The sequence below is a fragment of the Oryza brachyantha genome, chromosome 7 (assembly GCF_000231095.2).
Source record: "Oryza brachyantha chromosome 7, ObraRS2, whole genome shotgun sequence".
Taxonomy (NCBI): domain Eukaryota; kingdom Viridiplantae; phylum Streptophyta; class Magnoliopsida; order Poales; family Poaceae; genus Oryza; species Oryza brachyantha.
In genome coordinates this window covers 2,145,876-2,162,618 of record NC_023169.2, presented here as the reverse complement: position 1 = coordinate 2,162,618, position 16,743 = coordinate 2,145,876, and the positions used below count along the sequence as shown (strand labels likewise).

The following is a 16,743-nucleotide window of genomic DNA, read 5'->3' as shown; positions in this document are numbered from 1 at the left end:
ATTAATTAGTTTGTTATAATTAGTTTATTAATAAAGAAACTTTAAATATGAATTATAATTTGTATATCTATAAAAATATCAAACAAGATAAATGGCCAAATGCAAGTAGATCCAAGAGACAGTAATATTGTTAGATAAGAAAAAAGGTGGAAGCACTACAATTGTGTTGTGCACGACAGCACGGGACTTTTCGTAGACTTTTTTATTAACCCAATGGGGTGATTCGAAAATATCAAACAACAAATTTATAAATAAAAAATAATTTATGAATAAAAATTATATACACGTGCTCACAATGATCTAAACATTGCATAACCACTTCAACGTGTAAAACGACATGCTTAAATATATGGTACCGTTTGTTCACTATGAGGTATTACGGGCTTTTATCAGTGTGTCTTTTAAACTCACAAACCCTACATTTTGCGCAAAAATCAATATAAAAGTTTATTATTTAGTTTTTTTTAAAAGCAAGTTTTTTAATTTTTACTATTTAATTCAAATATTTTTACACTTAAATAATAATCACAAAAATTAGACGATCTTTCGAATTTTCAATCTCAGCCATGGCAAGCACCACACGTGAGGAGCTATGCACCAATAATTGTCCCTAACAAATGCCGTATATCTGCCATGTCTCTAATGACCTGTACTTGCTACTTGGAATTGAATTTGTTGTCTTCATGTCTTGTGTAATTTCATCTTTACTTGAAGTTATGTTTGGCATTCACTGATGCAATATATAGTGACTAGTGGTCCATGCATAAATATATAGGAGATGCGATGAGACTCCACATATACATACATGCATACAAGCTGGCCATGTGCATTAGCTTGCTTTGGACCGTAGGGTCGACGACCCTGAAATGGAGCTCTCTACTGACCATGAAAATCCATTAGCCAAACAAGACTCACTAGGAAAACTGAGAAAAGTCTGAAACTAAAGCTAATTAACCAACCACACATATATGCATATGCAACCACAGTTCTTGGCTGTGTATAGCATATGATTGGTCTAGACTACACTAAACTATTGAAGGCCACTGTAATTAGCACATGTTTACAACTAAAAATAACCCCTTGCATGGCACCATACTTGGCTGGTTTATTGTTGGATTCCGTCATGGCCAGTCTGTCCATTCAGGATGCAGATTCAGATTTAGCTAGGTCTCGGGTTCAAGAGATATTAAAAAAATTATGCACGCCTCAGATGGCAAGGGAGGAAAACTTATCCTGAGTATGCCTTTCATACGCAATTCCATACGCAAATTTGTGGCCACGTTTTCTCGTTTCTGCTTATACTTATAAGCCAAAATTTAAATTTTTAATCTTAAATTTAGACTTAATTTTGTGTTCTTCATTCTATTTTATCAACCTTTGCTTCTGAATCGCTAACAATAAGTATATAAAAGTATTATTTATAAATTATTTTTTATTTATAAATATGTCGTTTGACTTATATCACCCCTTTTTTAATTACCAAATTTAGGGACAGCACTCGCAGCTATAAGAAAATCGAGTTACATTAATACACTTTCCTTTAAGGAGATTACGCGGAACTCACGGATACTACCTCCGTCCCGAAATAAGTTCATTTTTCAGTTTTTAGATACAATGACTCCTCGTCTTATTTGAAATTTGTTTGTGATTACTATTTTTATTGTTACTAGATGATAAAACATGAATAGTACTTTATGCGTGACTAGGTTTCTAAATTTTTATACAAAATTTTCAAATAAGACGAATGGCCAAACTTTGGACACAGAAATCGAAAAATGACGTTATTATGGGACAAAGGTAGTAGCACTCTTCCTAGACTTTGTTAATTAACTTTAACATATAATAGCCACCGAAACGAAACTTTACTACTAGTAAATTCTATATTAATGCTATAGTAAAAAAATATTTTTTTATGGATACTGGCTTTTGGATAAATGCTATAGTAACTCCTATACTCTTTTTAAGACAATATATTATTGACTTTTAAATAAATATTTGACCATTTGGTTTATTTAAAAAATTATGTAATAGTTATGATTATTTTGTTAAATGTACTTTGAGCATGACGTATATTTATACATATTTACACCAGTTTTTAAAATAATATGCACAGTCAAAAGACATATATAAAATTCAACCTCTATTAAAACCGGAGAAAGCAGGAAACACATAGAGCCATCCCCAACCCCCGTGTCATCTAGTTTTATAGTATTAAATGCATTGTCACATAAGCAAAAATCTTATGTGATAAGAGAGTTAATAAGGAAAGAGGAAAAAAAGATGAAAAAATTATTTCTCATGCAAGAAACCATCTCTACACAAGAACTAAAAACAAAAACAAGATGATAGTGGATAAAAGAAGAGAGATGATTGGATGAGAATTTAATTTGAAGACAGCATCCATTAAATACATAGTTTCTACACATAATATCTATATGATATGACAACAAGTATGGAGACTACTTGATAGTTTTTAGGTTGAGAATGGCCTAACGAGCACATAGTAAATTAGTAATACCAATATTAATGATAAAAGACAGGCAGAGAGCATGTGAACCTGAGAGTAGACGTACGTATGGACTGCAAGAAATATAATATATATTTTTAGACGAACACAATAAATTGCTTTTTCCAGATGAGTGCAAGAAATATGGTGACACATTTGTGTCTCTAGCCGGCACATGAGAATGCGCACTAAAAACAGCGAAAATGAGTAGTATTTACTTTTCGTAGCATAAGATGTTCAGATCCTACTTAAATTCATTCCCAAATTAATAGGTATACTTATATATGTATACAGATTCATTAGCAATATATATAAATCTATAGAGTGGCTCAACATCTTACCTCTCTTTTGTTTGTGTTTATAAACTAAAATTTAAATTATAGAACTTAAATCTAGAGTTTATTTTAGGGTTTTTTTTATCATACTTATTTTCGAGTATATGCTTTTAGATAGCTTAAAAGGTCGTATATATAAGGTTTAACCATAAATTAGTTTTAATCGTTAATAAGTTATTTTGCTTATGTTTATAAAAAGCAAAAGGGTGAGTACTCTTAGATTACGTTAGCAGCTCATACATCTCATATTTCATCTACAGAATAGGATAAATACTAAAAAATTATGGTCAAGTAATTCCTTCAACATATCCTCTATTTTAAGCTATCATCCGTATGGAGAAAAAAATTATAAATTTAAAGTTTATCTCTCCATACTTGAAATAAGGATGTAAGACTTGAATATTATAGAGGTTTGAAAAACAAGTGAGAAAAACCAAGAAAAATATATGTGTAAATAAACGCAGCCAAAATCCATGAAGAACTTCGGAGTATTGTTTTTACGAAAAAAAAATGATGTGGAGGGCAAATGAGAGAACCCCACGTGGCAGATCCCCACCTCGTGTTGCCCGCCCCGCCCCAGTTTCCGATGACACGTAACGCTATCAATTACGTTTTCCTTCCTCAGGACACGTATTTCACACCCCCTCCCTTCGCTTCTCTCTCCTCCGGGAACACCAGTCACCTCCTGTCTAGAGAGAGAAAATCACACCCGCGGAGCACGCGAGCGAGAGAGAGAGAGAGAGGCGGTTCATCCCTGCGCCGCGGAGCATATTCCCCGCCCGGATCCCCCCTCCCGCTCCCCTTCTCCGCGAGCATATACGTGCCGCCCTCCCGGGGAGAGCGAGGAGAGGAGAGAGATTGGTTATAGGACAGCATGTGTTCTTGACGAGAGTTCTTCTTGCTGGGTCCAATCCCAAGGTCGGTGGGTGGATTATTAGCCTCTTGCTGTTCTCTGTTCTTGTTCTTTTCCAAGTGAGGATGGTTGGGATTGATGTGGGGGGGGTGGGGGATTGAGGATTTTTTTTTTCTGCTGGCGCGTTTGGTTAGCGATGGTCGTAGATCCGATTGTTTCGAGGAAAGGTTGGATTTTTTACGGCGATTGTTCGGTGGGTGCAATGGCGGTTTGGACTGGTGGTTTGATCTGATTTGTGTGGCGTTTTTGAGAAATTAGATTGGTTATGAACTTATGATTGTGAATGTGCTTTTCTTTTTTTGTTTTGTTTGCAGATTGATAGGTTCTAAATTCTAGTGTGCCCTTACATTAGGTGTTGTTCTTGAAATGAAATTCCTGTTTGTCTGAAATTTCTATGTGGGGTGACTGGTTTGATGAAGCCCAATTTTTGTGAGACGTCTGATGTTTTGCAATTTATATTCAGTGCAATGTTGGATTCATCTCTAGTTGAAAATGAAATGTTGGTTTCATCTGTAATCGCAAATATGAACATCAATGCAAGAACAAATGTCAGTGTCAAGGGAACTTCTGTTTCTCTATCAAAGTTGGGCACATATTTATTTATTTATTTTTTGTATGGTTAGGTCAACTTTTGATTAAAGCTTTGTATGGTACGGCCAGATAGCCTCAATGTTTGATTCTTGACTTAAAGGCAAAGGCTCTTCCTTTCATCTGCCCTTTTTATGGTTATATCTTGGTTTTAGCCATCTTAGTCAATATCATTTTTACATGTTAGCAGATAGTGAATCTACCACTCGATGCAGATTTTTAAATGAAGACCACTTGATACAGATTTTAAATGAAGTTATATCACTGTACAGGATTATGATTTCATTCAATTTCTTAACAAGCCAGATTCATCACTCAGATGATGAAATGTGGAAATAACAACATACATGTTTCAATCTAATATTTAGTTTTTCTCATTACATCGTTGTACTAACTTTGCATTTATTTTCTATTGTGCAGATTGATCTATATTCTATATATGGCTCTTTATATAGAATCTTATCTTGAGATGGAATGGTCATCCTAGCTCCATGGAACTCTAACAAGAACAATTTATTACATGATGAAGCTCTAGCATCATGCTGTCCTAGGTTTATTTGGCAGTTTCTTTAGGTTAGCAAAACAGTTTTAGATAGTAGAGATGATGTTTCATCCAAGCTTTGCACCAATTCTCCATGTGGAGATAGAACTGTAATTACACCAGACTTGTAATCTTATTAGGAACAATATTAGCTGTACCATTAGAGGTGAAACAGCCCAGAATAGTGTTGCCTTGGTGAAAGACTGGTACAAAGCAGTTCAGCAGTCTACCTGCTTTTATCAGGTATGATGACATTTTATATTTGACCAATGTGCTGTATGATATGATTGTGATGAAGTACTGATTTCAGTCAATAACCTCATATATACTTGCGTTCCTGAAGTTTCATGGAGTCATCGATATCTCCACCAGGCACATCAAAGCAAGCAGGTCTTCGTAGACCTTCTCCTGGAAGCTCTCTTAAGGACCTGTGTCTTGTTTCTAAGCAAGGATCAATAGCTGAAGTGGAATCTGCTTTAGCCTTGTTGAAAAAGAGTGGTGGAAACATTGATGGTAGAAATGCATTTGGCCTTTGTGCTCTCCACCTTGCAACATGGAGAAATCATCTGCCAATTGTGAGGAGGCTCCTTGATGCTGGTGCTGATCCGGATGCAAGGGTATGTACTATACCTTTATGTAGCATGCTTCTTTTTTTGGACAATGAAATAATAATGTCCTAGCATCTGATGTTTCTTACAGTTGCCTTTCCATTGAGTGCTATGTATTAATTCGTTAGCCCAATAAGTATCAATTATTGAACTGCTGCTTTCATGGGCATTCCACAAATTCTATGCCTTGGTTTCCGGAGGATGGTTGTTTACTTGTTTTGATGCCAAAAATTGAATCGTCTAAAATGTGATTTACTTTGAACAAGTCATTAAGAAGCCCGCAAATTCTATCCTCCCACATGTGAATCTCAAAACTGAATGCCTTATTATTAGAACTTGGCTTGCTTAGTGGAATTAGATTCCCACGTCAGGTGTTATCTATAAATTTTAACTCTGCCTGCAGGATGGAGAATCTGGCTGGAGCAGCCTGCACAGAGCACTTCATTTTGGCCACTTGTGTGTTGCTAGTGTTCTGCTGCAGTTTGGAGCATCCCTTGCTTTGGAGGACACCAAGGGACGGACACCTGTCGATCTTCTCTCAGGCCCTGTATCACAGGCCAATGGAGATTCTTCTGACTCAGGTTATCTTTTGTTTCAGAAATAGATGTTTCCTGTTTTGTTCAGTGATTTGACGCTGCTGTCACTCTGACCATCTATCTTCAGGTTCTGCTTAATAAAACATTTCTTGTCTTTTTCCATTTTAGTTGCAATGGAAGTCTTCAGTTGGGGAAGTGGAACAAATTATCAGCTGGGTACAGGCAATGCCCACATACAAAAATTACCATGTAAAGTAGATGCCTTGCATGGGTCACACATCAAAACAGTTGCTGCATCAAAGTTCCACAGTGTAGCAGTTAGTTCTGATGGTGATTTATACACATGGGGATTTGGTCGAGGTGGTCGTCTTGGTCATCCAGATATTCATAGGTAAACAATTGCATGCTATTCTAAAACATTTGTTTTGTTTTGAACAGAGGATGGAACTTTTTATTCCAACATGGAGTTTATGTTTTTACCTATCTCATATGTGTATGGATTTCTGTAGGCTCTTAATAAATCTTACCTATCTCGTATATGTATAGATTTCTGCAGGCTTTTAATAAAGCCTGTACTAAATTCTATGTCTGAACTTTTTCTTTGTTTAAATTTCCATGTTGAGGAATTTTCATCGTGTGTGTCACCAATTTGTTGCAGTGGCCAGACAACTGCTGTGATTACTCCTCGCCAAGTAACAGTAGGATTAGGCCGTAAACGAGTGAATGTTGTGGCAGCAGCGAAACATCATACTGTGATTGCTACAGAAGCTGGGGAGTTGTTTACATGGGGATCAAATAGAGGTATGTATGAATCTGTGATGCATTTTGTATGCAATTCACTTGCAAATCTTACTGTTATCATTTTTTTATATTTGGTCTATAACAATGACTGTTGCAGAGGGTCAGCTTGGTTACCCTTCTGTGGATACCCAACCAACACCACGGCGTGTTATTTCCCTCAAAGCAAGGATTATTTCTGTGGCTGCTGCAAATAAGCACTCAGCTGCTGTTGCTGAGACTGGTGAAGTGTTCACCTGGGGTAGCAATAAGGAGGGACAGCTAGGCTATGGCACTTCTAATTCAGCATCCAACTGCATTCCAAGAATGGTCGAGTACTTGAAAGGAAAAGTATTTAAATGTGTATCTGCAGCAAAGTATCATACTGTAGCATTAGGGACTGATGGCGAGGTAAGTCAATACTGTCTGAAATTTGATGGTTTCACATTATTCTAATATCAATAAATTCAATAAGGTTAGCAATGTCATCTTTTTTCAGGTGTTTACTTGGGGTCATCGACTTGTGACTCCACGCCGTGTTGTAATTTCTAGATGTCTTAAGAAGGGTGGAAACACAAATCTGAAGTTCCATCGTATGGAGCGACTTCAGGTGATCTCGGTGGCTGCTGGGGTGAGGCACACTACTGTTCTAACAGCAGATGGTGCTATTTTCTACTGGGTTTCATCAGACCCTGATTTAAGATGCCGACAGGTTTGTTTGTTTACTTGTTGAGGTACTAATCTGTTCAGCTAAGCTGTAGTTTGATACTTACAATCAAAGGGTTTCTACAGATGTTCTCTATGTGTGGAACGAATGTTGTGAACATCTCAGCTGGAAAGTACTGGACTGCATTGGCTACATCAGGTGGTGATGTTTTTATGTGTGATGCAAAGAAACTTAAGGATGAAATCCCAATGTTTACTCGAGTGCATGGTGTTAAGCGAGCAACATCAGTTTGTGTTGGTGAAACACATATGCTTGTGCTTTCTAGCATATACCATCCTGAGTACCCACCCAAACCCAAAATCCAAGGCAAGAAAGCCATATTAGAATGGAATGGTGGGATGGAAGAATTGGATGAAGACGTCATGTTTAATGATGTTCAGTCTGACAGTGGTATATCTGTAGGCAATAGTGTAATCAGAAAGGGAGCACCTAGTCTGAAGAGCCTATGTGAGAAAGTTGCAATTGAGCATATTATGGAACCAAAGAATGCTATACAACTTCTTGAAGTTGCCGAGTCCTTGGAAGCTAAGGAGCTCAAGAAGCACTGCGAGGTATCATACTTGTGCCCACTTTGCAACCATTAACCATTTCTTTTTTCTTATTCTTCTGTTTCTTCATGACCTTGGTGCCTAGATTCTCTTTTCTATATAATGATTCCTGTTGGTTTGGTGTGATGCAGGATATAGCTATTCGCAATCTTGATTACATTTTCACAGTGGCATCTCCATCAATTATGAATGCTTCTCCTGACGTTCTTGCAAACTTAGAGAGATTGCTCGATGAAAAGTCCTCAGAGCCATGGAGTTATCGTCGCCTTCCCACAGTGACAGCTACTTATCCTGCTGTCATTGATAGTGATGGAGAGGGAGATGAAGGAGGATTTCTTAGGCTCAGGGACAGTCAGAAGTCTGCATCGAAGTCATATGGAATATCAAGTTATGACAGCTTCCTGGAAAAAGATAGCAATGTTGGACAAGCCGCCTCTAAGCAGATCAGGGCACTTCGCAAGAAACTCCAGCAGATTGAAATGCTCGAGGCTAAACAACTTGATGGTCATCAGCTTGATGATCAGCAGCTAGCAAAGCTTGAGTCAAGGGCTGCCCTTGAAAGTGAACTTGCAGAACTTGGGGTTCCCACAGATGTATATTTAAGAACTCCAGTTTGTGTTGCGGAAGGGAAGGCAAACAGAAAATCTAATATTTCTAAGAAACAGAAACGGAAAAACAAGCAGGCAGCACAGTATGATACTCCCTTGGTTAAAAGTGAGGACAGGGAGCAAAACTCTCTCAAGGATCCTCCGGAAGTCTTACCAGCCCATATTTCCACAGAAAAGGTTAGATGTTATCATATTGGCACCCCAGCATTACATTTTTTTGTATTGTATCTTGCCTTTCCTTAGGCTCTTGCAACATTATTTTGCAGATGCACTTATTATTGTGAGATCTCGTGTCTGTACTCTAGCTGTTTTGAGTATATGTTAGCAATATGTTATTTGAGCATTTGGCTACGATATTGCATCTTTTGCTTTGCTTGAGAGTGACATTCTTTTGTGTGGTCTTACAAGACCCACAGCTGAGAGACTACGTCCAACTTTGTTCTTTTGATGCCTGTTATGTGCGTTGCTTTTATGTAAGGCTAAGTATTTTCTCTTTTTTTTTTCTTTTAATTAAAGTATGATGCTTTCTTTGTTGATATTTTGTTATATCTCTTAGGTTCTTTGTGTTCTGACATGACTTCCATTGTTCCAACGTGCTTCAATCTTATTTAGATGCATATACTTTTTCTGCTAAAGTATTGAAAAAAAATCCCTATTCAAGCAGGAAGCAAGTGCTGCTGATGCAATCAAACCATCAGAGCATGTCACTTTCAATAGCACAAAGACCATCTCTTGTCCACTGGAAAACAAAGCTTCCCAGCCAACTTCATCAAAGAAGAAGAATAGGAAAGGTGGCCTGTCGTTGTTTCTGAGTGGTGCTCTAGATGACACCCCAAAACCAAGCCCGCCTACACCTGTTGTGGTTGTCGCACCAAAGCACGAAGGTCCTGCCTGGGGTGGGGCTAAGATAACAAAGGGATCTGCTTCCCTTCGAGATATTCAAAGCGAGCAGAGGAAAACGAACGAGCCGATCATGGCCAAGTCAAAAGATCGCTCTGAGGGCTCACCTGATAGTGCTGGCCGAGTGCGACTCTCTTCGTTTATACCTGATGCACGTTCGACACCAATAGCTGTCACACCTGCTCGGGCAGTGCCTGCTTCGGAAGGGGATAAAAGCACGCTATCCTGGTCTTCTTCTGCTACCTCACCTAGTGTGTCGCGGCCTTCTCTCAGGGACATACAGATGCAACAGGTAGAGCTCATTTGTTTCTCTTTTATGAAAACACCAAAGAACATAAGTGATTCCATTTTGAGTGATCTGGTTCTGATTCTGAGCTGATTGATTTTGAGCAGGAGAAAAGGCAAACTGGCATCTCCTTCAGTCCAAAAACCAGGACATCGGGATTTTCTATACCCTCCCAGGGTGTGGCGTCTGAGGTTGGTGGCATGAAGGACAATGTTCCCAACCGCTGGTTCAAGCCAGAGGCCGATGCTCCATCGTCGATTCGCTCAATCCAAATCGAGGAGCAGGCGATGAAGGACTTCAGGCGCTTCTATAGCAGCGTCAAGATTGTCAAGCCACAGGTCCAGTGATGGCCATGACCATGGCAGCATCTCTCAAGAGTTACTGATCTCTCTTAGGCTCACATCACATTTTAATGGTTCGATGTACATTCAAATGTACAGTCAGTTTCACCCCCCAACAATAGGTTTTTTTAGTCAAATAAAGCTCAAACCTTTCTTTGCTTTCGTTTTCGCAGAAGTGATCTCATCTATAGCTGTTCCAGATGGATGTATAGGCTGTATGAGATCACACTTTTGCTTGGCTTAACTTCTGGCAATGCCTTTTTTTTCATAAAACTATGGTGCATTTGCACTGTTACTTGCTAATTTGTTTATTCATTTCAACACTTTACCCCATGCTTCTGTCATTCTTTGGTTAACTTATGGATGTGAAAAATATTTAACCAATATTACAGCATATATACTGCTTCAAGTTAATTTTTGTGCAGCCACTGTTATGTCTGTATGGAGCAATGCTTAGAAGTCCAAAAGCAACCATGCTTTGCTTTTTCCCTTGGTACATGAGTTTGGACTTTTAGTAGTTTATGCATACTGTTAAGTCTGTAACTTTTGATCAATAGTCAAAAGAACAGTTACTACGTGTTTTGTGTACTATTTCTTTGCTCAAAAGAGGAGACAGCTAGACATGAGGATGGCAGTTCATGTGCTCCCATAATCTTGCTCCCTGGTGATACCAAGGGGCATAGTTTTTTATCATATGGATATTCTCCATATTCTTTTCCCTCTGCCTAAGCTAAATGATGCTGAAGACTCTTCATACCTTTGCCATTTGCCCCCTACCTACTTGATCAGAATCCCTAAAAGAAAAGGAATATTTTGTATGAAAGAGTACGGGAGATATGTGTACTATATGTATGTACTCTCTCTAGTCAAAATATTCAACATTAGTAGACGGCTCATACAAGGTGTAGAGACAGATGGATCTAGAGATGAGGAAGCCAAAACTCCAATACAGTTCAGTCCTAGCTACCGTATAGGCTGCACTAATATACACCATAATTACCATATATTTTACTTAATCTCCTAAGATTAACCTGACAGCTTTGAGAGATTTTGGAATATACAGGCAGGGTGGTGATCATGTGCAAGGCAGGTGTGGGCGGCAGGATGGGGACAAGGAAAGGAAATGGCCGGTGTGGATGGCCTTCACCTTTTCTATCTTTTCTTTTCCTTCCTTTCTTTTCGCTTTTGTGACTCACTCTGCTAGTCTGCTTTGCCATTTCCGATCAAATCCCACGCAAAGCCACTGCCTCCTCCGTCTCTGCTCATTTCACACACAAACAGAGTCGCAGAGGAGATGAGAGGAGATCTGCTTGCTGGAATCTTGACCTCTGGCTGTCTCTCCTCCACATTCACAAAGTGTGTCTCCAGGATAGGATATGAGGAGAAAGTAGTGGCAAAGTGTTCTTGCCTTGTAGATTCCAGATCCAGTGTGGGGGCTGATGTCCTGTAGCTTGGGTTGATTTGCAGGTTTGCAATGAATAGTTTGGTCTGTTAAGTTTGCGTTCATCTACAGATTTTATAGCGCTTTTTAGAACAATATTCCATCTATTTCATGTTATAAGATTTTTTAAATTTGTCTAGATTCATATGTGCTAATGAATTAAGGCACATATATAAAAATATATACATTGATACATAGATGAATCTAGACAAATTCAGAAACTCTTGTAATATGGAACGAAACGAGTAGTGACTTAGTTGAAGCTATTTGAAGTTTGCATAGAAAATAAAATAAAAGTACCCTAAGACATAGTTTATTCCTTTGGAACGGAGAAATTTTATAGGGTATTGTAGGGACCAGTTCAGCTATCCCACTAATTCCTTCAAATGTGTATTCCTAGAGAAAAAAACACACTACCAAAATTTTTTTTACCATTATCATGTTGGACTAGACATTTCTTTTACTAAATATAAACCCAAGTCGGCAACCACTTTGTTTGCATTTTTGCATGGAGTAAATTTTGCCTACCCTACATGGAAAGACAAAGAAAGGGTCAAATAAATCCGGCTACATACACAAATTATATAGTACTATAGTATTATAAACATTCTTTCGGCAAGAATACATCCTATACACACTCAATTTTAGCACAGATAACACACTTTCTAGTAAACAATACATGCTTGCCCATGAAGATAAGCACCTGCCTATATATACGTCACACCCTACAACATTCTCTTCCATATACTCTTTTATTTGTTCACACTTGCAAAAATAACCAAGGAAACATCACCAACTATTCTTCTTAGCCTTAAAAAACTGAAGACAAATATTCTTCAAACACCCCTTAAGACAAGGAAATTTTCCTGGCCTCTCAGAAATTAAACTAGTCCATTCAATGCAAAAACACATGAAAATCATGCGTTGCGATGAACGCTTGAGACCCCCTTTGATAGACACGAGTATATTGTCTAGGATTTTGACATGTCACATATGTTAATTTAATTCACACAAAAGTTCAAGATTTTGACATTTCAAAGGTGGTCTTAGGGCTTGTTCATTTTGGTGTCATTTTTAACCATTCTTATTTGAAAAGGGCAAAATTTTGCAAGGCAACAGACTAAACATATCACTACTATCACAACCATAACTATTTTAACAATTCCAAAACTTCTACCAAAATTTAGAAAAAGTCCTCAAACTAGACACTACACACCCAACATTGCCCTACCTTCCTAATACTCCTATGGTGGCATTACTAAAGTTTGGTAATGTTCTCTTTCCAATCAAATGAACAAGCCTTAATCATATTTAAAATCACTTTTGCTATTGATCAAACGTTTGATTTTTTTTCTTCTGTTAAACATACACATAATACATGGAGAACTGGGGGAGAACGTGTATGAGATTTTTTTTAACTTGCGCGTATGCCTTTAGATTATTATCTAACAGTAGTGAACGAATTTGATCGATGGAATTAAAATTTTCAAACGTTTGATACCTAGGCGGACCCATTAAAAATTAATCTGTCATCCTATGCTCTATTTAATATTTGTTAATGAACACTTTAAAGCCTTTAACACGCACGCAGCTAGTGGCACGGCTCACTCTAGAGAGAGCGCAACGTCTCTCCACTGTAGCTCCATGCAAGTGAGGCTCACCGGCGCCGCGGTAGCGTTGCACTGGCCGGAGCTGTAGGAGAAGGAGGTGCTCGACCAGCGGTCGCGATGGCGGCGGCCGAGACGGTGAGGAAGCTGGTGGTGGAGGTGGTGGAGGCGCGGAACCTGCTACCCAAGGACGGCACGGGCACGTCGAGCCCGTACGCGCGCGTCGACTTTGACGGCCAGCGCCGCAAGACGCACACCGTGCCGCGGGAGCTCAACCCGGCGTGGAACGAGGCGCTCGAGTTCAACTTCCCCGGCCCCGGCGCCGGCGCCGTCGTCGGCGACGCCCTCGCCGGCGAGCCGCTCGAGGTGGCCGTCCTCCACGACGTCCGCATCGGCCCCAGCCGCCGAAACAACTTCCTCGGCCGCGTCCGCCTCGACGCGCGCCAGTTCGTCCGCAAGGGCGAGGAGGCGCTCATCTACTTTCCGCTTGAGAAGAAGAGCCTCTTCAACTGGGTGCGTGGCGAGATCGGCCTTAGGGTGTACTACGTCGACGAGCCCATCGCTCCGCCGCCGACGCCGCCGGAGCCGCCTGCCGCTGATCCTGCTCCAGCCGAGGCCGCTGCGGAGGCGGCTCCTGGTGCCCCTCCGGCTGATGCGGACGCAGCACCGGCGCAGACGCCACCGGCTGAGGTAACAGAGCAGGCAGCGGAAGCACCGCCAGCCGGCGACGATGGCGCGACGGAGAAGGCAGCGGAAACTGAAGCACCTCCGGCGGAGAGTCCGGCGTCGGGAGAAACGCCGATGATGACATCCGAGGCGGTGGCAGCTTCGGCGGAAGCTGCGGTGGAGAAGGCGCCGGAAGAAGAGCAGAAACTGATCCCGCCACCGCTGCCGACGCCGACGCCAATGCCGCGCCAGGTGCCGGTGCCGGCGCGGCCACCGCCGCCTCCCCCGGAGGCACCGGTGGAGCGATCGAAGCACGACCTGGTCGACAAGATGCCGTTCCTGTTCGTCCGGGTGGTGCGCGCGCGGGGGCTCCCGGCGGGGGCGCACCCGCACGTGCGCGTCACCGCCGGCGGCCGCCAAGCGTCCACGCGAGAGGCTCGCCGCGGCGCCTTCTTCGAGTGGGACCAGACCTTCGCCTTCGCGCGCGATCCGGCCACCGACTCGCCGGGCCCCACGCTCGAGGTCTCCGTCTGGGACCTCCCGCCCGACGTCGACGTATCCGACGCCGACGATCGCCACTTCCTCGGAGGGCTCTGCTTCGACACCGCCGACGTGCACGCCCGGGACCCGCCCGACGGGCCGCTCGCCACGCAGTGGTACAGGCTGGAGGGCGGCCGCCGCCTCGCCGGCGCCGACCTGATGGTCGCCACGTGGGCCGGCACGCAGGCCGACGAGGCGTTCGCCGAAGCGTGGAAGGCGGACTCCCCGGCGTCCACCGCCTCGGCCGCCGCCGCATCGCGCGCAAAGGTGTACGTCTCGCCGAAGCTGTGGCTCCTGCGGCTCACCGTCATCGAGGCGCAGGACACTCTCACGGCGCCGCCGCCTCGCGACGCAGGCATCGCCGTGCGTGGGACGCTGGGCTTCCAGTCCTTCAGGACACGCACCACTCCGGTGGCACGCAACGGCGGCCCGTCGTGGAACGAGGATCTGCTGTTCGTCGCGGCGGAGCCGCACACCGACGACGACTGCCTCATCATGTCCCTCGAGGTGCGCCACGGCAAGGAGGCCTTCCCCGTCGGCTCGGCCAGCATCTCTCTCGCCACCATCGAGAGACGCGTCGACGACCGCAAGGTGGCGTCCAAGTGGATCGATCTGCTTCCCTCCGACGAGGCCATGAAGAAGGTCGGCAAGAAGGCGGCCATGCACATGCACGGCGGCCGTCTTCACGTGCGTGTCTGTCTCGACGGCGGCTACCACGTCGCCGACGAGCAACCGTACGCGAGCAGCGACTTCCGGCCGTCGGCTCGGCAGCTGTGGCGCCCGCCAATCGGCGTCGTCGAGCTCGGGATTGTCGGGTGCAAGAACCTCCTTCCGATGCGCACTGCCGACGGCAAGGGCTGCACCGACGCCTACGCCGTCGCCAAGTACGGCCCCAAGTGGGCGCGGACACGCACCATCTCCGACTGCTTCGACCCGGCCTGGAACGAGCAGTACACGTGGCCGGTGTACGACCCATGCACGGTGCTCACCGTTGGCGTGTTCGACGATCCGCCCCCGCCGTCGCAGCTGCCGGACGGCGCGAAGGACGCCGCCATCGCGTGTTCGCGGCCGATGGGGAAGGTCCGGATACGGCTGTCCACGCTAGAGAGCGGCCGTGTGTACCGCGGCATGTACCCGCTCATCATGATGCTCCCCACCGGCGCGAAGCGGATGGGCGACGTCGAGCTCGCCATCCGCTTCGCCGCGTCGGCGTCGGCGCTGGACGTGCTGCAGATGTACGGCCGGCCGGCGCTGCCTCCGATGCACCACCTGCGGCCGGTCCCGGCCGGGAGCCGCGACGCGCTGCGTCTGGCGGCGGCGCGCATCTCGGCCGCGCACCTGGCGCGGTCGGAGCCACCGCTGCGGCGGGAGGTGGCGACGTGGATGCTCGACGCGGCGGAGCCCCGCGGGTTCAGCATGCGGAAGCTGCGCGCCAACTGGAACCGCGCCGCGTCCGCGCTGTCGTGGGTGAGCGACGCGGCGCGGTGGGCGGAGGACACGCGGTCGTGGCGGAACCCGACGGCGACGATGCTGGCCCACGCCGTGCTCGTCCTCCTCGCGTGGCACCCGGACCTCGTCGTGCCGACGCTCACGCTGCACGCGGCGGCCGTCGGCGTGTGGAAGTACCGGAGCAGGCCGCGGGCCCCGGCGCCGCACCCGTGCGTGCGCGCGTCCATGGCGGAGGCGCCCGACAGGGACGAGCTGGACGAGGAGTTCGACTCGACCCCCTCCTCGAGGCCGCCGGAGATGGTGCGGGTGCGGTACGACCGCGCCAGGATGTTCGGCGTGCGGCTGCAGGCGATGGCCGGCGACGTGGCGGCGCAGGCGGAGAGGCTGCAGGCGCTGGTGTCGTGGCGCGACCCGCGCGCCACGGGGATGTTCGTCGCGCTCTGCGTGCTCGTGGCGATGATGCTGTACGTGGTGCCCATCCAGGTGGTGGCCGTGGTCGCCGGGTTCTACTACCTCCGCCACCCCATGTTCCGGGACCGGACGCCGCCGCCGGTGATCAACTTCTTCCGGCGACTGCCTTCCATGTCCGAAAGAATCGTGTAGGATCTCATCCGGGAAGCAGTGCAAGTCGATTACTTTGCGTAGTATGTCATGTCATAATGCCAGTAACTCATGAGGGCTCATAAGGTTATAGAATTGATTATGTTCTATGCTAGAACGGAATAAACGATATTAGTTATCAAATGCAATCGTTCGTTCGTATTATTTATTAATTATTGGATTTAGATATGGATATTTTGCTTTACATGATGACGAAAATTTGTGG

At 44.4% G+C, this 16,743-nt stretch overlaps 2 protein-coding genes across 3 annotated transcripts; both read left to right on the top strand.

Moving 5' to 3' along the window:
• The first annotated feature begins 3,540 nt into the window (after positions 1 to 3,540).
• LOC102715316 lies at positions 3,541 to 10,634 on the top strand. 2 transcript variants are annotated; one of them, XM_006657412.3, is made up of 12 exons: positions 3,541 to 3,759; positions 4,763 to 5,126; positions 5,227 to 5,500; positions 5,895 to 6,072; positions 6,196 to 6,418; positions 6,686 to 6,828; positions 6,926 to 7,215; positions 7,304 to 7,516; positions 7,597 to 8,082; positions 8,211 to 8,864; positions 9,352 to 9,879; positions 9,981 to 10,634. In XM_006657412.3, the coding sequence occupies exons 3-12, from the start codon at positions 5,231 to 5,233 to the stop codon at positions 10,218 to 10,220; spliced, it is 3,225 nt and encodes a 1,074-aa protein (XP_006657475.1). In that variant the 5' UTR covers positions 3,541 to 3,759; positions 4,763 to 5,126; positions 5,227 to 5,230; the 3' UTR covers positions 10,221 to 10,634. The 2 variants fall into 2 exon arrangements, with proteins under 2 accessions (XP_006657475.1, XP_015695218.1); XM_015839732.2 differs by having other exon boundaries at positions 9,349 to 9,879.
• A 2,613-nt stretch (positions 10,635 to 13,247) lies between these two features.
• LOC107304522 (FT-interacting protein 7) lies at positions 13,248 to 16,682 on the top strand. The gene has a single exon (XM_040526002.1). It carries the CDS (start codon positions 13,383 to 13,385, stop codon positions 16,518 to 16,520), a length of 3,138 nt encoding a protein of 1,045 aa, XP_040381936.1. The 5' UTR covers positions 13,248 to 13,382; the 3' UTR covers positions 16,521 to 16,682.
• Positions 16,683 to 16,743: the final 61 nt, after the last annotated feature.